Here is a 27124-nt window from a genome sequence, read left to right as displayed (position 1 = left end):
TTCTCAAATCACAAATATGCCAGTTGGAACACACATCCATTCCCCTTCTTTTGAAATGGTAGATATCATGTTTGAGGGCAGGACAGGCCTCTACATGATGCTCCAGTACAAATCTATGGAGAACACCATTTGGCACATTCTACCAGTGACTGTTCTCTTAATTGCTACTCTCTGCCTTCTCCATCCAGAACAACTACCTACCAATGTCACAAGGTGACTTTCAATTCTTTCCTGCTCCTACATCCCAATTTTGCTATTCTATAGAATCTCATACAAAGATATTTCCTTATGTCTTGCTTTATTTTTCTTGGACCCCACTCCTTAGACATACAAGTAACATTGTTCAGTTTATAAGGCAAACATAACATGTACAACTAAGGTAATATCAGATAGCCATAGTTGTAGAGTCATATAGCACAGAAACAGACCCTTCGGTCCAACCAGTCCATGCCGAACAGAATCCTAAACTAAACTAATCCCACCTGCCTGCTCTTAGACCAAATCCCTCAAAACCTTTCCTATTTGCATACCTATCTAAATGTCTTTTAAACATTGTAATTGTATCTACATCCATATCTAAGTTCATTCCATATGCGAGCCACACTCTGTGTAAAAAATATTTGCCCCCATGTATTTTTTAAATCTTTAGTGACAAACATGTTAAACTGTTATTTAATAAAAAGGTCAATTCAACACACCAAATTTACAGACTCTACTGGAAAATAAAACTGTATTTGAATAATCAGTATTCCCATATTAAAAGTAATGACATACAGTGTATTGATGTTATAATAATTTGTCAGAGAATTTTACTTGTATATTAAAAGAAATATATTTATTATAGCCAACTGAACCACAATTCACAAGAAATAATTTCCATATTTTAAAATATTTTTATACAAATATTTTGTATTTTGCTAACATTTAGGATAAATTTGAAATTGTTGATGTTGCATCTGCAGTACATTATTAAAATCAATTTGAAAAAGATAATTAAAAATGTCATTTATACACTGATGTCAAATACTTTTTTGCATTGGAGCCTGCATCTCAGCAGCATGTGACCGTTTTAGGGAAAGCTTAAAAATCTGAAATACTACCCATAGAAAATTTTCAGTAAGCTTACAAAAGCCTGTTTATTCTATTTGAAGTTCAAAATGATGACAAAATATTTTTCCTTACCACTTATTTCAAGACAGTGAGCTCGATCGCTGTTAACGCAGCCCACAACTTAAAGTGTCAGTTTAAGTTGTTTCTTGATCTTTCACAAAATGGTGATGTTTTAATTGTTTTCACAATAAAGGCCATTTTACTCTGGCAGTAAAGCACTGCCTGGACTTGAACAATTTCTTTTCCCTGCCAGTAAGAACCACCAAAATATAAATATTTAACCTATAACTCTAAAACTGGACATGGGAAACTTGCATCAATGTATAAAATTTGACACACATGGAGAACGATTGATATCTGTACTGATTTTCTTTCTTTAAGCAGTTGTGAAAATAAGGTGATGTTTGTCAGCCAATCGCTAATTTTAATTTTTTTATGGAAAGGATTCCATAATAGCATACTAGGTTATATGAAAGCATTAGATTCAGTGCAAATTTAGTTGGTCTTAACTGAGATAACACAAGTGGTCTTCACATCCTCAAATTGGATGAAAACCATCAATGTTCTTGACCACCAGTGGGATCCACTTGAAAGTAGTCTTTATTTGAAGATGGGATAGGACAATCAGCAATGGTAAATATTTCCAATAAAAACTGTTTATCAGACATTTTGATGTGGTTGGAGGGGACTGCAGTGACCTGTGAAGCCATATTCCATCAGGAGTCTTCACTTTGAGAAAGAAGATATGAGATGAGAAAATCAAAAGCATAGTGAAGATTATCTCAGATAGAATTCCGTGTTAAGTGGAAACTGTAGTCCTGTACTCCAAGCAGACATACAAAAATGATTTCAGCTGCTACTACTTGGACTCCATTTCCCAACTGAATGAACTTTACATTCATTCTCTACAAAAGACAAATGTCACCCGAAATGACAATGCCATTTGTTGACTGTCATCAGTAATGGAAATCAACATCCTGGAGGTTACCATTGACTAGAAACTGAATTGGACTAGCTATTTACTGTTGCTACAAGAGCGGTACAGAGACCAGGAATACTTCAGTGAGTACCTCATCTTCTAACTCTGAAAGCCTGCCTACCAACTACAATGCACAAGTCAAGAGAGATGGAATGCACGACACATGCCTGGATGAGTGCAGTTCCAACAATATTAACGAAGCTACACAACATTCAGGGCAACACAGCCTGCCTGTTTGATTGGCACCATATCCTCAAACATCCACTCCCTCAACCACTTCAGTAACAGCAGTGTTTTTCTTTTACAGGATGCACTGCAGAAATTCATCAGGGATCCTTAAACAGCACTTTCCAAACCCATGATCACTTCCAGCTAAAAGAGCAAGGGCAGCAGATATATGGGAACATCACCACCTGCAAGTTCACCTATAAGCCACTGACTAACTTGATGTCCAACCTGATATCGCTATTCCTCCAGTATCGCTGGGTCAAAATCCTAGAACCACCTCCCTAACAGCATTATGGATCTATTTACATTACATGGACTGTAGCAGTTCAAAAAGCAGCTTACTACAATATTCTCAAGGGCAGTAGGAATGGGTAATAATTGCTGGCCCAGCCAGTATTCCATGAGAGAGCAAAAAAAAAGGCAAGATAGAGAAAGGAATTGCAGATTTGTTATAGCACAAATGCAGCCATTTGGCCTGTCAAATCTGTGCTACCTCTCTGAAGCAACAAATCACTTAGTGCCACTTACTGCCACCACCAAAGTTTGGTTCGGACCAATTTTAAATTGGCATCTAGGCCAGTCCATTTGTAATTGTAGAATGCTTTGTGAAATTATGGTAAGTAGCAAATTATTATTTTTCCGGTCATAAATCAATAAATTGTCATCTTGTTTAAATCCTTCCATGATGTCACTCTTCCCTATCTTTGAAACCTTCTCTTTCCCCAAATTCTCAGACTTCTGTCTCTGTCCAATTCCATTCCCACTCACCACTCATTTACTTACCATGGGGAGCTGTGCTTTCAACTGTCTACACCATATTATCTGCTGGGAGCACAGGACTAGAGTCCTTACTTAAACAGAATTTTAGCTGAGATAAACTTTGCTATACTTATGATTTTCTCTTCTCATAGCTTCTTTCTTGAAGTGAGAACTTCTGATGGAATATACATTCCTAAACCTACCTTTTTCATTTCTCTAAGCTAAATTCTGTTCATAACTTATTACTTTAACAAAACATTTGACCACTCTCCTAACAGTTGCATCATCAACTTGATGATTCCCATTTTCTTGACTATCCCTCTATGGGACTTGACTGTTCTATTTCAGTTCATTTTTACATTAATTACTGTCAAAATAATGGAACAGTCAATCTGTCTCTTAACTTCAAGAACAGATTTTGTCAAGAATGGTGAAAAAACTGGAAAGAAGGGAGGCTGTGAGGTTAATAGCAATTCTCAGTAGAAAACATTTTTTTTTGGTGGTATCTTAATGCAATGCAGAAGACTCAGGTTCCTGAATACTATTTCAGGACTGGTACATCAATTTATACTGAAATAGAAATGTTTAGCATTGTAGATACACTAGTATTTTATTCATCAGTTTACTACTATTAAATCTGTGTTTCACACTCTGTGAAATGCATCACTGCGTTTAATATATTTGGCTCTTTATCCTTATTATGAATAGTTGCTTTACGAAAATACTGTGTCATTGATTAGCCTTTATAACTTTGTAAATAAAGTTTTAAAAACAGGAAATATAAATAAGAATAATTGTTAAGAAGCATCAATAAGTACTGAGTCTGAATTACAAAACATGTGCAGGTGTACATTAGGTGCCACTTGCTGAATATATCAGAGCTCTGTACAATATAGTTAGCACCATGAATACAGAAGGATTAACATTGACAGTCCAGTGGATGGGCAATTGAGTTCATTCAAACAAAAATGATATTAACATTTTGAGTAAATCTCGGTTGTGATCTTTGCATTATTCCAGAAAGCCAAAATGTAAGTCTTATAGGTCATGTGTAAGTATTGCAAGTTTGGATGGATTTGCTGTATGGTATTTCTTCGCCAAGGTGAATGATTGTTCCTGTAACTGTTATCGACAAATTGGCTCATTTAGATGATCAGGAATTTCAACTCGCAGTAGTTAGTCTTTAAAACTGGCTTGCAACTTCCGATTCTTCTGACATGTACCATTGGTTTTGTGGATATTCTTTCATCCAGCGTGGTATGTGCCTCTGTTGAATCTAGAACAAAATGATCAGTGCGTTACATCTCATGTAGAATGCACACTCCCTTGTAAAGAAATTAGTGATTTTGATTGTAGTTAGTGATGGGGTAATCAAAAGGAAGGGTGGTGGGTGGTGAGCGAGGAGTTATGCATTTTTAAGTTAGAGACTTTATCAAAATTTTTGTAACGACAGTCAAATTCCGCATTCGAGAAAATTGTTTTAATTAGATAATAATCTTTTAAAGAAAAATGCAGTGGCACCAAAGGAACTAAGATCAAAAGGTTGAAAGAAGTGTTAGATTTTCACTTAAGTCATGTTAGCATTTGTGAAGCCCCTTTACAAAATGAAGTAAATTAAGTGTCTATTTATCTCAGACATGTGAACAAGATATGTAAAATAAGGGAAAATATTAATCAGAAAAAGATAGGAATATGGCATAGGTCAAATAAAGTGGTTTTTTTTAAGGATTTTGAAAGCAGCTGCTGATGGACCTATGGAGAAAGTTTAGGATAGTGGGTTGTAGTTCTTAAAGAACAATAATTGAAATTGGACTTGGGAATAAGGAGTAATCTACTCCCAATGAAGCAGCATTGCAGAAACATATACCTAGAGAGCAGATCACCAAGGCAAATAGTAGATGAATTTAAAAGTTAAAGGAGAATGGGTGGCACGGTGGCACAGTGGTTAGTATTGCTGACTCACAGCACCAGAGACCCGGGTTCAATTCCCGCCTCAGGTGACTCTGTGTGTGGAGTTTGCACACTCTCCCGTGTCTGCTTGGGTTTCCTCCGGGTGCTCCGGTTTCCTCCAAAAATGTGTAGTTAAGCTGAATTGGCCATGCTAAATTGCCCGTAGTGTTAGGTGAATGGATAAATATGGGGGAATGGGTCCGAGTGGGTTGCGCTTCGGTGAGTCGGTGTGGACTTGTTGGGCCGAATGGCCTGTTTCCACACTGTAAGTAATTAAATCTAAAGATGAGAAGATTGAATGGAAAATAAACCAAGATTGAGAAACAGAATGGTCTTATTAGATGCATGTCTGAATAGTATGGACTTACAAAGCAAAGATCAGCTTAGATGACCCTGGAAGTGAAATGCAACCTTTGAACATTTTAGAAATTGGTATGTATACTTAACTCCTTATTATACATAGTTCCTTCATATATCTGGAATAAAAACACACCATTTTGTACCTTAGCAGAATGACTTTTAGTCATACTATCATCTAATAATTTTATTGCCAAAATTTTTTTATTCTTTTGTAGGAATCTTTCTTTTCTCTTCCTGAAGATGTTACCCCTTGCTTCAGGATGGTTTCACTTCAACCCAGCAGCCCAATTCTCATATAATCATCTGTCTACTATGCGTTGGCAGACCAAACATTATTTGCTCTTACCTCCACACAAATGTGTGTTTGGATGGACAGAAATCATGAGTTGAGTCCCTAGCGGATTCTCACTCACAACTGTAGCTGTTTAGCTGGTATCTCAGCAATCTGTCCGCAGGCAAAAGTGACCCTAATGCCATGATTTCTATTATGGGTAAGGCAAGGAAGCCGACTCTTGAATTCACCCCAGTTGACTCCAGTCATTCAACCAGTTGAGCTAACTGGTCCCCCAAGGGGTCTGAGTTTCTGTGGCCATATGAGCCAACACATGCATGGTGTAGTGTAAACTATGGCTTATATTGGAAGGGGCTCCAATTTTCTTCCTATCTCTTTAGTGACCAAGAATCTCTCCTGCTTTTACCAGCTGCCTTTGGTCTTTCTGGAATGATTTACGAATGATACGTGATCTGGTTTGGAATACATTATCAAGTTGTGGAGTGGGACTTGAGTTCAGAACTTCAAACTGGGAAATAGGGGCACTATTCACAACATGACTAGACCTCCTTCCTCCTGACAACATTTCTTATGACTTTTGTCAAAACTTGTTTGTTTTTTCATTCATGTTTTGACAACTGCAGATGAATTTATATAACTGGATACGGGCTTGATACGCAGGCTAGAAATTTTGATATTTGGATTACTTTTTTATGCATCATGGAATGATCTGCTCACACCTTGATGCTGAAGAAGGTGCAATGTAATTAGAAAGCCGTAGGAATCCATCAAGACTGCATTTAGATCACTTTTAATTTCAATGGGACTGGGTTCTGTTCTAACTTGCTTTGTGTGCCACTGGTTTAGGCTGCGAAGTAACACTGCAATGTTTAAGCATGCAATAAAACCGACATCAGTTGAGAAGGGATGACAGTCTTATCTGATATTAACTTGCCTGAACACAGATTTTCTACTTTGAACTGCATTTAATTTGGAAACTGTAAAACCAAGCAAAATTCTAAAAGTAAACTGTATGTACACAATGAATACTTATTTAAACTTAGATACACAGTATAACTTTAATTATTAACTTGTTTGCACCTAATCACATTTGGTATTGTTTACGCTCACCTCAGGCTTTTGGATCGACACATTAAATTTGTACTTCATCTTTCTTCCCTCTGAGCAAAATTATTTTCTGATTTGATGACAAGATGAATTATTACTACGCCAAGTAGCAGTAACTTACATCCACAGACCAGAAAGACAGATAAAGAATGTGGATCTGTAGGCTCTTTGTTAAAGACAATCTAAATACTCAGCAATTGCAAGAAAAATGAAGATTGCAACAAAGATGAAATACTCGACTCGTTTCTCAAAGAACGCAATAATTGCTTTTTGTTTTAAGGATTTCAGGGTATTTTGGCTGATGAAATGGGTGTGTTTTAATAAACATTCATTGCATGCTTATTATTAGTCTTGTTTTAGTTATTCTTTTAGCACATTAAAATTTGCATTATGCCTTGTTATGGCATAGGTTGTTTATGAGGTTTGAGCATATTTATCTCATTAGAGACAGATTAAAGTTCTTTGAACAAGGTTCCACTGAGGCTCCATTGTTATAGCACACCAACAGTGAAGCTGGATTCGGTTGCAATAATGCTTTGCAGTTTACTACCAAATGACAATGACAACGTCAATGGGCTGACCATTTGGATGTGAAGGTAGTTTCACCTTGTGTGGTATCACAGACCTGTTTGGCTCAATCTTAAAATGGATCTTAAAAAATTAGATTGCAAAGCACCAGTTTCACTATCCCAATAGTCAACATATCTTCATACTTGAGGGTTCAAGTTTTATCTTGGAGACAGTAAGGAGAAAGGCATCAACATCTCGGCTTTTCTTGTCTCCTTTCAGTTACAATGAAGTTCAAGCGCAGGTTAAATTTGTCAGCACTGTGTTAAAAATGTACCAGCCTGAATGACATCTGAAGGGTAGATCTGGGTCAAGGGCCACTTTGTTCCAAATAACACTGCAAACCAATGCCCTAAACAAGTAGGGCAGTCGTAATTAGCTATGCAACAGGAAATATACCCCTGCTATCTGATGGTCAGTCCTATAGTTTTGTTGATTAAACTAATAATAATACACCTTGTACACTTTAAAGATTTGTTATCTTGTTTTGATCATAAAGGGAAGGATTTTATACTCTACATTAGGAAAACAGACATATTTATGCAGTCTAGACGAGAACACTGAAAATACTGCCACAGCTAGTGGTAATCCCATGCATTGAATTGCTGTTCCTCAGTCTCTCATCGTGTGATTTGATTTTTTTAAACTGCTCATCTACCAAAACCTAACTTTTAGTTTAAACATGTGCAGACCTGTGATTTTTTCAAAGCTATTTCTGAAGCCTTCAATATTAACCTATTAAATACACTTCCAAATGACCTCTTTAGTAGGACATTAACAGTTTAAAAGCTATAATGGTTCTCTAAGATAAAATACAAAATAAAAGGGACATTTTTTGTGCTGTATGTACTTTCTCCTGAGTATTCCAGGACATTCTCTTGTACCCTGAAGAAGAGTACATCTTTTCTTCATTGGGGATGGTGGGAGTGGGACAGAAGGAGAAGGTTAAAGAGAAAGCTTTATTTTATACATTGGTGTTGTCAAAGATATTTGGTAGAAGACTTTAAATTGATGGTGGCTGAATATTGCTTAATACAAACCAAAAGATTCTATATAATGTTGTAACATCATAAATGTGATAATCTCAACTATAATATAATGCAGGTTTCAGTAAACTGCAAATCAGGGTGATACAAAGATAGTTGTTTAATGAATATTGCCCTCTTGAATTTCTTTTGATCCTTTTTGATTCCCTTTTTTTCCTGTGACTATTTAACCAGTTACATGGCTAACTCTTTATGGTTTCAATGCCTTGACTACCTCAAGTATTTTCAAATGTTTATGCCTTTTTCATGAATCATGAACAAAAAGCAATTAAGAACATTGATTCTTTTAAGAGCATTAAGGTCAAGTGGAGATAGACAGGCAATCCCAGTATTTTGTTAAGTTGGAGTACATCCTATTTAGAATTGCTGTAATTTGCTCATTGGTTGGCAGACTGTGTACTGATAAATCATCGTCTTATGCATGAAACAAGTTTTCTTGAGCAGATATTACTTTTTCAGGCTTAGGTTTGTTTAAGATTGCACTGGAGCAAGAAGATTCTTATAATTGATTTAGCATGTGGAACCAGGTGAAGAAACAAAGCTAAGCAAATCCTGGTGTGGGGACAGGAAGGGTGAGAGTACTAGAATGGGTAGGCAATGGGGGGAAATGGGAATGTGAGGGCGGAAATACCTTGGGGTAGGTCTCTAATTTGTCCAGGAGCTCTTTTTGGAGGTACACCCCAACTTTCATTTGCCAAGCTACAAGCCTGAGCAGGAAAAGCTGCTGGGTTCCATATTTGGTACTGGACTCTGCCCATGGTGGATAAAATCATAGTGGTGGGAGGAGAAGGTCTTTCATTGGCCAATATTTGGATGGACTCAGTTGGCTAAAGGGAGGCAAAGTTCTGAACACCTACTTGACACAGGTAAAATTATATTAGAAGCATATAGGAGAATCTGGAGAAATGGTGCCCAATTCTATTCCCACATTTTATTCTTATCTCATGAGTTTTTTTGTGAATCTTGCAGAGTGCAAATTGGCTGCTACATTATCCTAAAATAATAGTGATCACACTTCAGAAATATTTTGCTGTTAGCGAATTGCTTTGGGACATTTGGAGATTATGAAGGCTCAGTATTAGTTTGCTCATTTTATTGTATAAAGCTCCGCATAGGGAATCACTAAATTTTATAAAATTTGTTCATCTTTCTGAAGAGAAAGAATAAATAGAAGGATAAACATCTACATAAATATTAGTGAACCATAAGGGACTTTTCTGTAAGTATAGAATCTGTGATATAAATTTTCATACTTTGTATTGGAAAATTCTAATTTTGTAATAATAAGCAGGGATTGGATTGTTAAGCATTATTGAAAGTCCCAATCCTCTTTTTAGTCTTGGTTCTTTAACCTCATTGCTTTTTTTCTGCACCAGTCTTACTGTTTACCCGTTTGCTTTCTTTCCCATCCCTGTATCCAAGTGCTGGACCATGAACTTGCATTAGATTGGTTCACACTTCTGAGTAAAGAACCATAGTGGTCTGCCCTGGCCTCCTGCAAGATGGCTGACTAGGACACTCTCCTACTCTTATCACCTGCCCTCGGGCATATTGGAATAATTTACCGGCTGACAATTAACCTGTATGGCCACGTTGCAGGCAAACTTTCCAAGGCTAAAAGTTCTGGAAGCTTCTCACCCAGTGGTAGGAAGCTTCCACTGCACTAAAGCATTTCCTTCTTGCATTTTAAGAAAAGAATAATGAACTAGAGGGGATGTGATTGTGTAATGGCAATGTCACTGGCCTAGTTATCTATAGCCCCAGGCTGATGTTCTGGGCATATAGGTTCAAATTGTACAATAGCAGGTAATGAAATTTGATTTCAATAAAAATTTGGGAAGAAAAACCAAGCTAGCCTAATGATGACCATGACCCATCCGGTTCATTATCATACTTTTCAGAAATGAAGCTGCCACCCTTAGCTGGTCTGGCTTGAATGTGATCCACAGTCATGTGAGTGACTATTAATTGCACTCTGAGCAATAATAGATGACCTATAGTATTATATGCTAGCTATCTCAGAAGCATTTTTTTTAGATTCACAGCCATCGAAATAGGTCACTGAGTATTTTCTAGAATGTTATACCTCTGCCAAGAAATGCCACCACCTACAAAAAACTCCAAATCAGATCTATGTATTTATAGCTCCATGCAGTCCATGATAGGTGTGAAACACTTATTTGATATGGACAAAATTTCAATATAGAGTCATAGAGATGTACAGCATGGAAACAGACACTTCAGTCCAATTCGATCATGCTGATCAGATATCACCTACCAGCATCTGGCTCATATCCCTCCAAACTCTTCCTATTCATATACCCATCCAAATGCCTTTCAAATGTTGCAATTGTATCAGTTTCCACCACTTCCTTTGGCAGCTCATTCCATACACATACCACCCTCTGTGTGAAAAAGTTGCCCCTTTGGTCTCTTGTATATCTTTCCCCTCTCACCCTAAACCTATGCCGTCTAGTTCTGGATTCCCCAAACCCAGGAAAAAGACTTTGTCTATTTATCCTATCCATGCCTCTCATAATTTTGTAAACCTCTAAAAGGTCACCCTTCAGCCTCTGACATTCCTGAGAAAACAGCCCCAGCCTGTTCAGTCGCTCCCTATAGCTCAGATCCTCCAACCCTGGCAACATCCTTGTAAATCTTTTCTGAAACCTTTCAAGTTTCACAACATCTTTCCAATACGAAGGAGACCAGAATTGCATGCAATATTCCAACAGTGGCCTAACCAATGACCTGTACAGCTGCAACATGACCTCCCACCTCCTGTACTCAATACTCTGATCAATAAAGGAAAGCATACCAAACGCCATCTTCACTATCCTATCTACCTGCGACTCCACTTTCAAGGAGCTATAAACCTGCACTCCAAGGTCTCTTTGTTCAACAACACTCCCTAGGACCTTACCATTAAGTGTATAAGTCCTGCTAAGATTTGCTTTCCCAAAATGCAGCACCTTGCACTTATCTGAATTGAACTCCATCTGCCACTTCTCAGCCCATTGACCCATCTGATCAAGATCTTGTTGTAATGTGAGGTAACCCTCTTCACTGTCCACTACACCTCCAATTTTGGTGTCATCTGCAAACTTACTAACTGCACCTCTTATGCTCGCATCCAAATCATTTATATAAATGATAAAAAGTAAAGGACCCAGCACTGATCCTTGTTGCACTCCACTGGTCACAGGCCTCCAGTCTGAAAAACAACCCTCCACCACTACCCTCTGTCTTCTACCTTCTGTTTTGTAGGCACTCATAATTTCAATGTATTTACATTATGATCAGTTCTGTTCATTTCTTTCAGTTCATTTCGCTGATCCACACTGACCAATAAAAGCTATCCTGTCATCCTTGACCAGGTCTCACCTGAATAGGGTGTGCTGGCCGATACATATAATGCTCTCGACCTCTGCTCTGTGAACGTGGACCTCGAAAGGCGCCTTGTCTGTCCAGCGAGCGAGGACGCCCATTCCTCTGCCTAGTGCGCTCATGCCATGACTGTAGCTCCTCTGACACAACCTCCCTCAGCAAGCCCCTGTTGGGGTATTCCTTTAGTGAAGGAGTCCTTACAATCCTGCAGTGTGATGGAGTAATTCGCTGCACGGTCGGTGAATTTTTCTCATCAATGTATTGGCACTCTCTGTAAAGTGGAGTATTTGAGTATTGCACAGTGGAATATTGTCGATTTGGATCCTTTTCCCACATTTGATTCATTGCATTTCCTTCTGTGCGTTCAACTGCTCGATAGTGGGAGAATGACTGGCTTGGATTACAATGATAATATCCACTACCGTGTAACATAGGTATTTCCAGGTTTACAGGCGAGTTATAGACTTGCCAATGCCTTGCTGCTGCTGCATTATATTCATGAGGTGTTGGAATATATGTTGGAGTTGACGTTCCAGAGCTATTGGATTCTGAGCTGGCATACCCACTCAAAGGATATGGCATTAAATGTAAATGATCACTGTTTTTCATTCCAGTAGCATGAAAATCGGGTATAATAACTGCATAATTTGATGATCTTCTTTGGGGAACCATGCTGCGCCCTCTTTGATCAGGAGGTGCTGGGAAACGGCTCACATCTAAATATCTGTTTGGCAGCAAGAAAAGTAAAGTAACTTAGATATATTAACCTTACATTGACCTTAATTATATATGCAAGCTATTTATCCATCTTTTATCCATAACAAAAAATATAAAACAATTGATTAAAGATTAAATACTCTTTTGGAGTAAATTGTTAACTCAAGTCTATTTCAAGTGGTTGTATCCCAAGGCTACAGATCTATTGCATATTCCAGAAAGTATTTATAACTCATAATCATGGTTCAACCTTTACTCAAATTACAAGACCATTTTTTATGTTTAAATGTAAGGAAACTTGGAACTGCATGATTTTGAGTTCTACATGTTTCAGGTGCCATGAATCATTTCTCCAACTAAGTAAAATTTCTGAGTGAAAGTCTTGTACAAATTCTCATTGACTCTCAAATTTAATCAACAAGACTCCAAATCATTTATCTGACCCTGTCATTCAATTCCATTTGGTCTTTTTGTGAAGCTCATTCTTGGTTGAGAAAGAACAAGAATTCTTTGTTTCAAATTTGAGAGTCTTCCTTATATGAATTTCTGAATTTAATTTTTGACACGACATCCCTAACCAATAAACCTCAATAGTTCAATCTAAGTGTACCAGAAAGGTCAGTACTCCAAGTGTTGACTCAATCTGAAATCCTGAAGAAATAAGGTTATTTTAATAATTGAAGGAGGCACTGAAACCCTGATGAAGGACATGCCCGAAACGTCAATTCTCCTGCTCCTGGGATGCTGCCTGACCAGCTGTGCTTTTCCAGCACCACACTCACAACTCACACTCTCTAACATCTGTAGTCCTCATTTTCTCCTAGGCACTAAAATAGCATGACAAAGAAGCTTAAAGAGTCACCCAGTACAAATCAGACAAGGGGCCCTGTTGAACCAATTGAGGAAGCCTGAGGCGTTTAAAGGATAAAGTGATGAATTGCTCTGTTTTCGTTTTTGCAGAAAAATAATTTCACATTGGTATTGTAGAGTAAGCAACCCTTTTTGAATTGATTGTGTTTTCACAGAGAAATCTCTGGAACCTGTCTGGACCTCACTGCTCTAGATGGGTATGGTTTGCATTGTGTTTAAAATGAGGTAATGGCAGAATATTCTGGTAGCCCAGAAAAGCCTCAACACTTCTCCAAAAACTGTCGACAGGTGGAACAGCCCGTAGTGTTAGGTAAGGGGTAAATGTAGGGGTATGGGTGGGTTGCGCTTCGGTGGGTCGGTGTGGACTTGTTGGGCCGAAGGGCCTGTTTCCACACTGTAATGTAATCTAATCTAAAAGATGTGTTTGCCGGCACAGAGTTCAATTTGGGTCAGAGTATAAACGGGTTAAAAACCCATGGTCCCTTTCCTCAGAGAGTAATCCAACTCCGGGAATTGTATCTCCTATCTTGTTAGCTATTATTCTTCAGCACAGTGTCATGATACAAAATATTTCTCACCTAATACCTCCTAATAGGCACTGCCCACCACACTACAGCAAACACTCCATAAATTTTATAGACACATTTTTAAATGAAAGATTTATTTAAAAATTCTAATAAATGATTTAGCAGCTATAGGAACAATGTGCTGACTCCTATCAAATAGTTCAGATGCTTTTCTCATGGTTCGCTGTTATCCTCGATTTGACCAAGTTTCGCTGATTGTGTTATTCTCACAGTGCTAATGCAGCAAGAGAACTGTAAAACTGAAACGTTACAACATTTTATCCCCTAGCAAGTGCAAATTTTACATGTACGTTAAAGATTTGTGCCTGTTGCTCTACACTGGGGAAGAATCATGATCAACAAGCACAAAGTACAAAAGGTACAACGCTGCAACAATACCAACTGGGTAATGCATTAACTTTGCTCAATACAACAAACGTATCCATGTACAATCACATCGCCACCTAGATATCAAGTGGAACTGATTGTAACTGGGAAAGTTCTGCAAAAGGGCTACAGGACCTAAAACATTGACTCTGTTTCCTCTCCATAGATGCTGTTAGACCTATTGCAATCTCTGTTTTTGACTCTAACTGCACTGTTGACCAAATACATTTTGAACCTCTAGACTGAAGAATGTGGTTGAAATTTCATTTGTTTGAGACATTTTGGTTTTAGCGAACAGAGGGGAAAGACTTGCATTTATGTAGCATCATGCATAACCTCAGAATAGCCCAAAATGCATTACAAACTTTAAACTACTACTTCTTTACAGTAGCCACTAAAAATGTAGGGTTTATACTTGTTAATTTGCACACTGTAAATTCCCACATGTGACAATGTGACAATGGCCAGTTAAGTTTATTTAAGTGATGTTGATTCAGAGATAAGTATTTACCAGGATACTGGGGGATAACTCCCCTATTCTACTTCCACCTAGTTACATGGGATGTTTTTCTCCAATCGAGAAAGCTGGAAGTAATTTGGTTTTATGTTCCATTTGAAAGTTTATATTTTTGATATTATATCACTCCCACAGCATCGTATTGGTATCAGCTCAGATTTTTGTGCTCAAATCTCAAGAGTAGAACTTAAATCCACAAGCTTCTCACTCAGAGAAAAAGAGGGTTATCAACTGAGTCACAGCTGATTCTATTTGAGTGTAAGTTAACGCTTGATGCATGCATTTTCAAATAATCCTCTAATTTATGGGTGGTGTTGATTGATCTATTGGTTTCTTTGAAGTTCTTCTGTATGTGAGTCTTTTGTTGTGGTGTAACATGGATGTTTGATCTGGGTAGTTTGATATGACTTGTATACGGTAATGTGTTGGTATTTATGGCTCATTCAAATTTCACATATAAGCATTTAGAACATTGATAAGGTCTGTAAGAGCATACAACCGTAAAACATGCAGCAGAAATTAGGCCATTTGTTCCATCGAGTCTGCTCCACCATTCAATCATGGCTGATAGGTTTTTCAACCCCATTTTCCTGCTTTCTCCCCATAACCTTTGATCCCCTTGACAATTAAGAACTTATCTACCTCTGTTTTAAATATACTCAATGACCTGGCCTTCATAGCCTTCTGTAGTAATAAATTCCACAGATTCACCATGTCATTGGGTTAGTCATCCAGAGCTTCAGACTAATGCTCCGAGGTCACTGGTTTGAATCCTACTGATTAAGCAGGAGGAGGAACTCTACAAATATCCACAAATGGGAGGAGAATCAGCACATTAGTGCAAAAGTCAGGGCTGAAATATGTGCATCTACCTTTACTCAGAAGTCCTAAATTGATGATCCATCTCAGCCTCTGGTTGAGGTCCCCAACATCACAGCTACCACTCTTTAGCCAATCTGATTCTCTCCACATGATATCAAGAAATAACTGGAAGTACTAAATCCAGAAAAGGCTGTGGATACTTAAACATTCTGGCAACAGTATTGAAGACCTGTGCTCCAGAGCTATCTCCATCCAAGCCAAACTATTCTACATCTTTCCCTTCAGCATAGGCAGTCGTGTGTAACATCTGCAAGACACAGAGCAACAACTCACCAAAGCAGCTTCAATAGTACCTTCTAGACTTACAACCTCTGTCATCTAGATGGACAAGCATCGCGGATGCAAAGGAACAACTGCAAGTTTCCCTCCAAGCCACACACCATCTTCACTTAGTACTGTATTGCCATTCCTTCACTGTTGTGATGTCAAAATCCTGGAATTCCCTTCTAACAGGGCTGTTAACACACCTAGACCTCAAGACTTGCAGTAGTTCAGCACAAAGCTCACCATTGTCTTCTCAAGAGCAATTAGAGATTGTCATTAAATTCTGTTGTCACCAGAGACACCCACATCCTAGATACAAAATAACTGACATTAACAGAACTTCAAAATACCCTTAATTGGCAATATATAGAAGATTTGCTAACAATCCATTTAGATTTTACCTCTCAGATAAGTTATATGGCTCCTATTCAAGAGTTTTATGATATACCAGCATCTAGCATTGAGTTAGAACCGGTTCTTGATTCCAGATCAATTATATAGTATTTATTTTATTCCTTCCTACCTTGCTGTTTGATGGTGGAGGCGCCCTCGTAGTTCAGGGGTTGATGGTGCACTTATTGAATTTTGATTTGGAAATAGATTGTTCCTCATTTCAAAATGTTGCAAAGACATGATATCACCTGATCCAGAATCCAATGGAGTCACTGCTGGACTGCTGAAAAATTTAAAGGAACAAAATTGACTGCTAATGTATAAGTATCCCTTAAAAATATAACATGAATTGCTCCTCAGTCATCAGGTCAGCAGAAAACAAAATGGAAACAAAGGGGAAGAAATGAGAGTGCTGCATGCTACAGTGTTCCAGTGAATCACAGCGCAAACTTCAGGAACAACATCTTATTTTCACACTAGGCATTTTACAGCCTTCTGTATGTAATGTTGAGTCCAACACCTTTAAACTGTGAACCTTTCTTCTTTCTCTTTTAGCTTGTGATCATGTCCTTCTCTCCCCCCGCCCCCCCGCCCATCCCACTTGCAGTCCTTTCAAGTCTGGCAGGAGACACACCATTGTTCTGCCATTCTCACATTCCGATCCCTTAATCTGATCTATCAACATCTTTTCTTCACTGACACCCTATACCCATTATCCCCAGCCATCACTACCATTCCCCCCCTCAATTATAGCATAAACGCTGTCCCCTCCACACTTTAGTTCTGATGAATAGTCATCTAGACTTGAAACATTAGCTTGTTCTCCCTCTCCATGGATGCTATCTGACCCCCTGCATTTGTTGTTTTCAGTGCAGTTTCCAGCATCTGCAGTAATTTGTTCCTACTGTAGTTTGATTGTTGGAAGCCAATCATTTCAACCCACAAATTGGTGCAGGAGTTCCTCAGGGAGATACTTGAGGCCCAATCATTTTCAATTGCTTCTTTGATGACCATTCCTCCATGCTGGTTGGAAAAAAAAATCATCTTTATACCAATGGTATTGGCATTAGGATTGAATGCCATTTTAATTCCAATATCCAGTTCATTATCCACAAAAATGTTATATATATTGTGACTTACAGACTCTGTCAGAATACTTGATTATGTGACAAAACGGAGAAGCTTGCAAAACTGGCTCAGATCTATAGAGAAATTAGGATAGAAACTAACAATCCATGCCTGTTTCTATTTTGGGTAATCCAGTATCAAGCGCATTTGATGTGGTTACAGTATATAGTCAGGACTGGATTTCTGATTACCATGGTGTGGTTCTAGTTGATGTATCAAAGGACATTAACACACGTGGATTCTTGATACCAATAAAAAATGGAAAGGACGTCACAAGCATGAACAGCAGTTGCTATATGAAATAAAAAACTTCAGATTATACCACTCAGAGCATCAGTAAATTCAAGGGCCCCATTTAGACTCAGAGACTCAAAGACATTTACTACACAGAAGTCCAGTCGGCCCATCATATTCATTCCAGTCAACAAAGATCTGACTACACTAATCACATTTTGCAGCTATTGGCCCAAAGTGCCAGTGGTTATGACAACTCAAGCAATTATCTAAATACTGCGTATATGTTATAGGAATGTTTGACTTAACCAGCCTTTCAGACAGTGATTTAGAGTTTCCCAACATCCCCTGAGTGATTTCTCCTCTTGACTTTGTACCTTTTACCTTAAATCTGTGACCTGGTTATTGATCTCTCAACTAACTTTCCAATCCATCTCTCAGGTCCCTTCTAAACCTTTGCTGCTCCAATGCAAAAAACAACCACCATTCCAATAGCTTAGACCCTCCAAATCCGGTAGCATCCTGATAAAACTCCTTTGCACCCTCTCTAGTGGAATCACATTTTCCTATAATTTGGTGACCAGAACTTCATGCAGTATCTAATAAGTGGTCTAACAGCATTTATACAGTTCAAGCATAGCCACCTTTGCTGTTATATTCTATGCCTCAGCTAAGAAAGGTAAGTATCCCATATGCTTTCTTAACCACCTTATCTATCTCTCCTACTACCTTCAGTGCTCTGTACAGCAAAGTCTCTCTGGTCTTCAGTACTTCCAAGGGTCCCACCGTTCATTGTGTAAACCATTACCTTGTTAGGCCTAGACAAGTACATGACTTCACACTTTTCTGGTTTGAATTTGCCACTGCTCTGCCAACCTGGCAGACTGTTGTTAATGTCCTGAAGTTTACTGTTATCCTCCTCACTATTTACCACTGTGCTAATTTTCATGACACCTGAAAAGTTTTCCATCATACCCTCTTCATTTAACTTCAAATCATTAATGTGCATTGCAAACAGCAAGGGTCTAGCGCTAAGCATTGCAGATCTCCACTGAAAACACACTTCCACCCATGGAAACATCCTTCGACCATCATCATCTGCTCCTTCACCAATTTTGGATCCAACATGGCAGGCAGAGTTCAGAGGGGTGAGGACTTGAATGCAGGAACAAGACGTCTTACTATGTCTCACAGCTAGCATACAATATCCCTTTAAGAAATATGCTCATTACACTATATCATCATTGTTTCCTGGCACTTTTTCCGATGGAATAAAGGTCCAGTTTCTGTTTTACTGGAGTAACTTGCAGCATGACACAATTAGGGAGGCATGCAGTAGTATGAACTGCCCAGTATTAGCCCAGATATGGCTGTGCCTAAGATGATTATATATGTAGAGACCAGGAGCTATAATAAAAGTCTAATGCATCTTTCAGTAATACATTACCCATGTTTCATTTTTATGTTCCAGGAACTAACATTAGCAGTGAGTCATCAGATACTAATACTCCGCTGAAAGTATAAAATCAGTATTGCATCTATGATAGATCATGCAGATCAGATTCACAGCGTCATGATGGGGTTCACAGTTCTGTTGTTACAATTGGACCTCTTATATTTGAGAGATAGTAGCAATAAGGAGAAGGAAAGGCACAGATCTACAGTCAGCAGCAGTATCACAGCACCATCGGTTTATATGATACTGCTGTGAGTTTTCACAAGGAAGAAAGACTTATTATCACTGATCAAAAGACCAAAGTAAGTTTGTGACAGAAAAATAGAATAGGGAATTAAATTAGGCATTGTGGAAACTCTGTCTCAGGAGGAAGCAATGAAGTATTAAAAAGGCTGCTAGAACATTTAAACCTTTTATTCTATGAAGCAAAAGGAAGCAACAAACCAAGTCATGGCAGCGTGGGAACGACGAGACAGTTTGCAATAGAACAAAACTGAGAACAAGTGCTGAAGCATGTTACAGACTGTCAATAAGGATGTTGTGATGGTATTCACTACAGCTAGGAGAGGTCTGTAATTTTAAAAAGAACCACTGGCTGTCATTATGTCAAAATTTGTGTGTGCTATATGTGTCTTACTTCTTTAGTTTCAGTAAATTAGTTTGTTCACTTGGAATTTTAGCCGAGTTGACTCAAGGATTTCTATAGACCTAACGGTGGCTGGGATGCCTGATGCCCTAACTGTCCACTCCCAATATGGAGGACATTGTCAGCTTCTAGAGTAGACTGCAGAGACATTAAGGACAGTTAACCTCGAAATGTTTTGTTCTGAAGGGCACAAAATATCAGCAGGGGGATGATATTTGTTGAATGCTAAATTAGTCACAGCAGGAGCGCTACTCCTGCTTTCATGTCAGTATCCTGGCCCACTCCTCATTTGCCTCCATAGCCTCACTCCTTTTGATGGCATTCCAAGGCACAGGAGCTGCAACATGTCATTTTCCCACCTCTGTTCTCACTGTTCAAGTGGCCTCCACACTCCTTCTAGGTGAAACAGTGACTCACTGGTATTCCTTTCAATTTATTGCATTGTAGTTACTGCTACACTGAGGAGACCAAGACAAATTGTGTGACAGTCCATTCATTCTGCAAACGTAAACCCTGATCACCCGTCAATTTAAATAAAATCCAAATTGTACCTTGACTTGCTACTCAAAGAGGAGCTTCTTTTCACTTTCTCATATGGTTCATCCAGATTAGACTCCATCCATGCTGTGTCTGTGACTGGTGATTTGTCATAATCACTCCATTGATACAAGACAGGATTAATCCCTTCCAGAGTTTGAGGTGGGGTCGGCCTATTGGGCTGCAGAGGAGGCAGCGGAGATTGGTTCCTTTGCATCCCATGCTCAGATGTCAATAATTCTCTTGACGAATTTTGGCTACAATGATGTCCCATCTCTGTGAAAAGCAAAAAAAATAACATGGGTCAAAAAAGAATCAACTAGACAAAAGTGAGGACTGCAGATGCTGGAAATCAGAGTCTAGATTAGAGTGGTGCTGGAAAAGCACAGCAGGTCAGGCAGCATCCGAGGAGCAGGAAAATCGACGTTTCGGGCAAAAGCCCATCATCAGGAATGAAGGCAGGGAGCCTTAGGGGTGCCCTCCCACTTATCTCTCCACCCCAGGGGCTGCCTGCCTTCATTCCTGATGAAGGGCTTTTGCCCGAAACGTCGATTTTCCTGCTCCTTGGATGCTGCCTGACCTGCTGTGCTTTTCCAGCACCACTCTAATCTAGACTCAAACAAAATCAGTCAGGTCCTTAATAGCACCTTTTCATTTTGGCAAAAGTGAAACATGAAATCATTTTCCACTTGTGACCTAAGAAACTATGGAGTCTTTTGGCCCAGCATGTTCACTGCTTTAGAACCCTGGTGTAGCTCACTTTAGAAAGTCCAATACGAAACAAATAGCGACTTGTTACGAAAAATGTATTATTAGCTTTATGGTAACAGTGCTTTACAGAATAGTTAAACAGAAAATCTTTCTTTTATGCAGTGTTGATAGTTGATGATAATGTAAACATTTAATATGTGCTCTGATTAACAAAAATTCTGCATTGCAAACTAGCTCTCTGACTTCTTGCTCAAAGCTGCTTACATTGTCTGCCTTCTCCTGCAAAATGAAAAGTTGTAATAAAGGCAGATTGAGGGCCTTAAGTGCTGGTTAATTGTCACTCAAGGGCTTCTATAGGCCTAAGGGTGGTTGGGATGTCTGATGCTTTACCTGTTCACTCCCAATAAAGAGGATAAATTTGGAGGTGAGCAGCAAGGTGCCAGGCTGACCACCTCCTTTATTTGTGACCTTCTTCCCCTTTCCAATACGCTGGCAGGAGGCAGTAAAGTTCAGCCTTTTAATTCTGTTTCTTTCCCACAGATACTGCCCACTGTTTGTGATTTTTATAAATGACCTGGAGGAGGGGCTAGAAGATTGGGTGAGCAAGTTTGCGGATGATACAAAAGTCGGTGGAATTGTTGACAGTGAGGAAGGATGTGTCAGGATACAGCGGGATATAGATAAGCTGCAGAGCTGGGCAGAAAGGTGGCAAATAGAGTTCAATGTAGGTAAGTGTGAGGTGATTCACTTTGGTAAGAGTAACAAAAAGATGGGGTACTGGGCTAATGGTCGGATACTTGGTAGTGTGGATGAGCAGAGGGATCTTGGTGTCCATGTACACAGATCTCTGAAAGTTGCCACCCAGGTAAATAGTGCGGTGAAGAAGGCATATGGCGTACTGGTTTTTATTGGTAGAGGAATTGAGTTCCGGAGTCCTGAGGTCATGTTGCAGTTGTATAAGACTCTGGTGCGGCTGCATCTGGAGTATTGTGTGCAGTTTTGGTCGCCATACTATAGGAAGGATGTGGAGGCACTGGAACGGGTGCAGAGGAGGTTTACCAGGATGTTGCCTGGTATGGTAGGAAGATCGTATGAGAAAAGGCTGAGGCACTTGGGGCTGTTTTCATTGGAGAAAAGAAGGTTTAGGGGTGACTTGATAGAGATGTACAAGATGATTAGGGGTTTAGATAGGGTTGACCATGAGAACCTTTTTCCACGTATGGAGTCAGCTATTACGAGGGGGCATAGCTTTAAATTAAGGGGTGGCAGGTATAGGACAGATGTTAGGGTAGATTCTTTACTCAGCGAGTCGTGAGTTCATGGAATGCCCTACCATAGCAGTGGTGGACTCTCCCTCTTTATGGGCATTTAAACGGGCAGTGGATAGGCATATGGAGGATAGTGGGCTAGTGTAGGTTAGGTGGGCTTGGATCGGCGCAACATCGAGGGCCAAAGGGCCTGTACTGCGCTGTATTTTTTTTCTATGTTTTCTTTTTCTATGCCCTGCCCCGTGGAGTATTTCCAGCATTTGCTGTTTGGGTTTGGTTTGACTTTAAACAGGAGCAAACATCACAAAAAGATACCTTTAAGATGGATGTATTTCTCATAAGATTGTTATGATTGCAGTAATACAGAGTTAATATGTTGCATCAACCTTTCAGGTGTAAAACAGGCAGTAAAATGACAAACGTATCAGAAAAGTGGCATTCCAGGAGCTAATACATTTGGCAAAGCCTTTTTTTAGGAAATTATCCGTTTGAAATGTGGTTCCTGAACATGTTTCAGGAGTTGTTCACCAAATTTGTTTAAAGTCATCAGTCAGAATGCTTCTCCTTCTTCCACATTAATATTGTGCTGCAGGTGAGTCCATTCCTCAACCACACCCAACAGCCCTTCCTTTCCATGGCATCTTTCTGTGTAAGCAAATTACTTGCATTTTTTCTAATTGAGGCTACTGTAGTCACTGCTCACTATGCAGTCTCCTCTGTAATAGGGAGACCAAACACAAACTGAGTGACTGCTTTACAGTCACCCCTTCATTCCTCAAGCATGATCCTAGTCCCCTTGCCCCCCCATCCTTTCAAATTTCTTCCTTACTCCCATTCTGAGCACTCAGTCATTACCCCAACAGCAGCATTCCAAAGAAACGCAAGGAACACCTCATCTTTTGATTCGCTACTTTACTGCCATCTGGACTCAGCAATGAGCTCAGCAATTTTAGATTATAACATCTCTCCATATTTTGCTTCCTTTCTCTTTTCAGTGTTGGGTTTCCTTCCTTTTTTTAACTCTTTTTATTGCCTTTGAATGACCGGCTTCATGACTCTGCCATTCACATGACTTGTAGATGCATCTTTTCTTTGTCATTTCCTTTGACCTTGCAACAACAACTCTTTTGTCAGTTAATGTCACCTTTTCACAGACCTTCCCTTTTGTCCTTAATCCCACCCGTTCACATTCACTAGTTTAAAACTGTTGCATGACTAACTTATTTTCCATATTTGATGAAAGGCCATCAACCTGGTAACTCTCTTCCAAAACACTGCCAGGCAATCTGAGTATTTCCAGCTTTGTTTATTTCTATTTGGATTGTGAGCTGCTGTTGGCCTTTACTTGCCATCTTCCTGTTTGTCCCATTCCTCCATCCTTGGGCTTTCCTGCAGACTAAACTGAAACTTGAAAGATCTGAGCTGACAAATATAAGCCCAGGGAAACCTTAGAAGCACAAGCAAAGCCTATTTGAATCTGCAGCATGTAAAGAATGTCCAAAACAGCTAAAAAAGCAAACAAAATTAACCTTCCTCAATTTAATTTTATTCATTCACAGGATGTGGATGTCATAGGTTAGCCCAGCATTTATTGCCTGTCCCTAATTGTTAAGAGTCAATCACATCACTGTGGATCTGAAATCACATGTAGGCCAGACCAGGTAAGGATGGCATTTTCCTTCCTTAAAGGACATTAGTGAACCAGCTGGTTTTCCCCCACAATCGATAGTGGTTACCATCAGACTATTAATTTCACATTTTTTAAATTGAATTCGAATTCCACCATCCACCATGATGGGATTTAAAACCAGGTCCCCAGAACATTACCTTGTCTCTGGATTGATAGTCTAGCACCACAAGGTCGTCACCTTCCATGAATCACTATTCAGATCGACAGACCACAATTCAGTCTGTGGTATATAAATCTTATTGATCGAGGAGATGAGACTGAACATTCAGGATATAAAATTTTACATCACAATGCACATAATGATTGATAGCCACCAGTAGCCCATTTGACACCCCATCTGATTTTTGATTTCCAATAATCCCTTGCACAACCCAATACCAACTACAACTTTTGCAATTCACAAAGTGAGACTTACCATCTTCTAGAGAACTGTCATCAGAAGCAATCAATTCTAAAACAAAGAGTGTTGTGAGAATTAGATTTTAATACACCCAAATCAATTGTTTATCCTTTATATTTCCATTCAAATAGATCTAGCAGCTCAGGTCCAGGCACAAAAGAGGTACCCAGGGCCATCAATGGTAGCAAAATGATATTTAACCACAATCTATAATATCATGAACCAGTACAAACCTCACTCTACCATTGTTATCAAGTCAGGGGATCAACCAAGGTTCAACGAAGAGTGCAGAAGGACATGCCAGGAGTACAGCCAGGCATAGCTAAGAGTGAGGTGTCATCTGCTGAAACTACATTACAGGATTATTTGCATGTCAAACAGCATAATCAGCAAGTGATAGACAGAGCTAAATGGTTCCACAATCAATAGTTTAGATCTAAGCTTTGCAATCCTGTCACATCCTGTTGTGAGCTGAAAATGTGTTGCTGGAAAAGCGCAGCAGCTCAGGCAGCATCCAAGGAACAGGAGACTCGACGTTTTGGGCATAAGCCCTTCTTCAGGAAGCCCTTCCTGAAGAAGGGCTTATGCCCGAAACGTCGATTCTCCTGTTCCTTGGATGCTTCCTGACCTGCTGCGCTTTTCCAGCAACACATTTTCAACTCTGATCTCCAGCATCTGCAGTCCTCACTTTCTCCTCTTACATCCTGTTGTGAGTAGTGAATAGTGACAATTAAACAACTCACTGGAGAAGGAGCAAACATCAAGATTCTTAATGACATGAGGAGCCAATCTCATCAGCGCAAAAGATAAGATTGAAGCATTTGCAACAATCTTCTGCAAGAAGTGCTGAGTGTATGATCCATCTCAGCCTTCTCCTAAGATCCCCAGTATCACAGGTGTCAGACTTCAGGTAATTTGATTCACTTCATGTGCTATCAAGATATAGCTGACGGAGCTGAATGCTTTAGAGGTTATGGGCCCTGACAACATTGCAGCACTAGTACTAAACATGTCAAGAGCATGCAATGCCTCTAGCCAAGCCGTTCCAGGAGAACTATAATATTAGCATCTACCTACCAATGTGGAAAATTGCCCAAGTATCTCCAGCCCCAAAAACAGTGTGACAAGACCAATCCAACCAATTACTATTCTGTCACTCTATTGCTGATCATCAGTAAGATGATGGAAAGTGTCATCTGCAGTGATATCAGTCACTACCTACTTAACAATAGCTCACTGACACTCAACTTAGATTCCCCCAGGGGCACTTAGCTCCTGACCTCAATACAACCTTAGTTCAAACATGGAAATAAAGAGCTGAATTTCAGAGGGGAGGTGAATAAGGGAATATTTGACTGAGTGTGGCATGAAGGAGCCCTACCAAAACTGGAGTCAATGGGAATCAGTGAGGAAACTCTCCACAGCTGGCACAAAGGAAGATCGTTGTGGTTGTTGGAAGTCAGTCAACATCATTCTACTTTTCATCTATCATAAAATTGGAAAGTTTGCTGATGACTGCATGTTACTCTACATTCAGACGGCACGGTGCCTCAGTGGCTCGCACTGCTGCCTCACAGCACCAGGGTCCCAGGTTTGATTCCTGCCTTGGGCGGCTGTCTGTGTGGAGTTTGCACATTCTCCCCTTTTCTGCGTGGGTTTCCTCCAGGTGCTCCGGTTTCCTCCCATAGTCCAAAGTATACAGGTCAGGTGAATTGGCCATGCTAAATTGCCCACAGTGTTAGGTGCATTAGTCAGAGGAAAATGGGCCTGGGTGGGTTACTCTTCGGAGGGTCGGTGTGGACTTGTTGGGCCGAAAGGCCTGTTTCCACACTTTAGAGAATCTAATCTAATTTATTTGAAACTCTACAAATGTAGAAGCAGTCAACGTCCAAATGAAGTAATGATGTGGAGGTGCTGCTGCTGTTGGACTGGGGTGTACAAGTTAAAAATTACACAACATCTATTAGACTATGACCTAGTGTTGTATGATTTTTAACACACAAAACAAGACCTAGACAATATCTAGGTTTGGGCTGACAAATGGCAAGTAACATTCCTGCCACAGGTCATCTCTAACAGGAGAGAATCTCACCATTACCTCTTGATAGCCAATGGCTTTACCACTGCTGAATGATCTGGGGGTTATCATGAACTAGAAACTGAACAGGATGGTCCATGTAAATACAATGGCTAGAAGAGCAGATTAGATTAGATTACTTACAGTGTGGAAACAGGCCCTTCAGTCCAACAAGTCCACACCGACCTGCCGAAGCACAACCCACCCAGACCCATTCCCCTACATTTACCCCTTCACCTACGGGCAATTTAGCATAGCCAATTCACCTAATCTGCACAATTTTGGACTGTGGGAGGAAACCGGAGCACCCGGAGGAAACCCATGCAGACACGGGGAGAATGTGCAAACTCGACACAGTCAGTCGCCTGAGGCGGGAATTGAACCCGGGTCTCTGGCGCTGTGAGGCAGCAGTGCTAACCACTGCGCCACCGTGTCGCCCAAAATTAGAGACTAAGAATCCTGCAGCAAGTAACTCACCTTCTGATTCCCCAAAGCCTGTTCGCAATCTACAAGGCATAAGTCAAGGATGTGATGCAATACTCCCCAGTTAACTGGTTGATTGCAGCTCCAACAACACGCAAGAAATTTGATATTAT

At 39.7% G+C, this 27124-nt stretch overlaps 1 protein-coding gene across 4 annotated transcripts in view; it reads right to left on the bottom strand.

Annotated features, from left to right (window-relative positions):
- Nucleotides 1–656: 656 nt before the first annotated feature.
- LOC122563206 (innate immunity activator protein-like) overlaps nt 657–27124 on the bottom strand; it is a 70469-nt gene continuing 44001 nt past the window's right edge. For 3 of the 4 annotated variants that reach the window (XM_043716764.2, XM_043716767.2, XM_087973608.1), the window contains exons 6-10: nt 24467–24502; nt 20397–20658; nt 16512–16664; nt 11783–12509; nt 657–4352 (exon numbers count right to left, since the gene is read on the bottom strand). In XM_043716764.2, the coding sequence (XP_043572699.2) occupies nt 4260–4352; nt 11783–12509; nt 16512–16664; nt 20397–20658; nt 24467–24502 (1271 nt within the window). In that variant the 3' untranslated portion in view covers nt 657–4259. Of the gene's footprint in view, nt 4353–4379; nt 5503–11782; nt 12510–16511; nt 16665–20396; nt 20659–24466; nt 24503–27124 lie in introns of those variants that run through there. The other variant, XM_087973609.1, reaches the window with a different exon arrangement.

This window comes from Chiloscyllium plagiosum, unplaced genomic scaffold (genome assembly GCF_037043375.1).
Source record: "Chiloscyllium plagiosum isolate Xiang-an unplaced genomic scaffold, Cpla_swu_hap1 HiC_scaffold_26, whole genome shotgun sequence".
In the NCBI taxonomy this organism is placed as follows: Eukaryota; Metazoa; Chordata; class Chondrichthyes; order Orectolobiformes; family Hemiscylliidae; genus Chiloscyllium; species Chiloscyllium plagiosum.
This window is presented reverse-complemented; position numbering and strand designations above follow the sequence as displayed.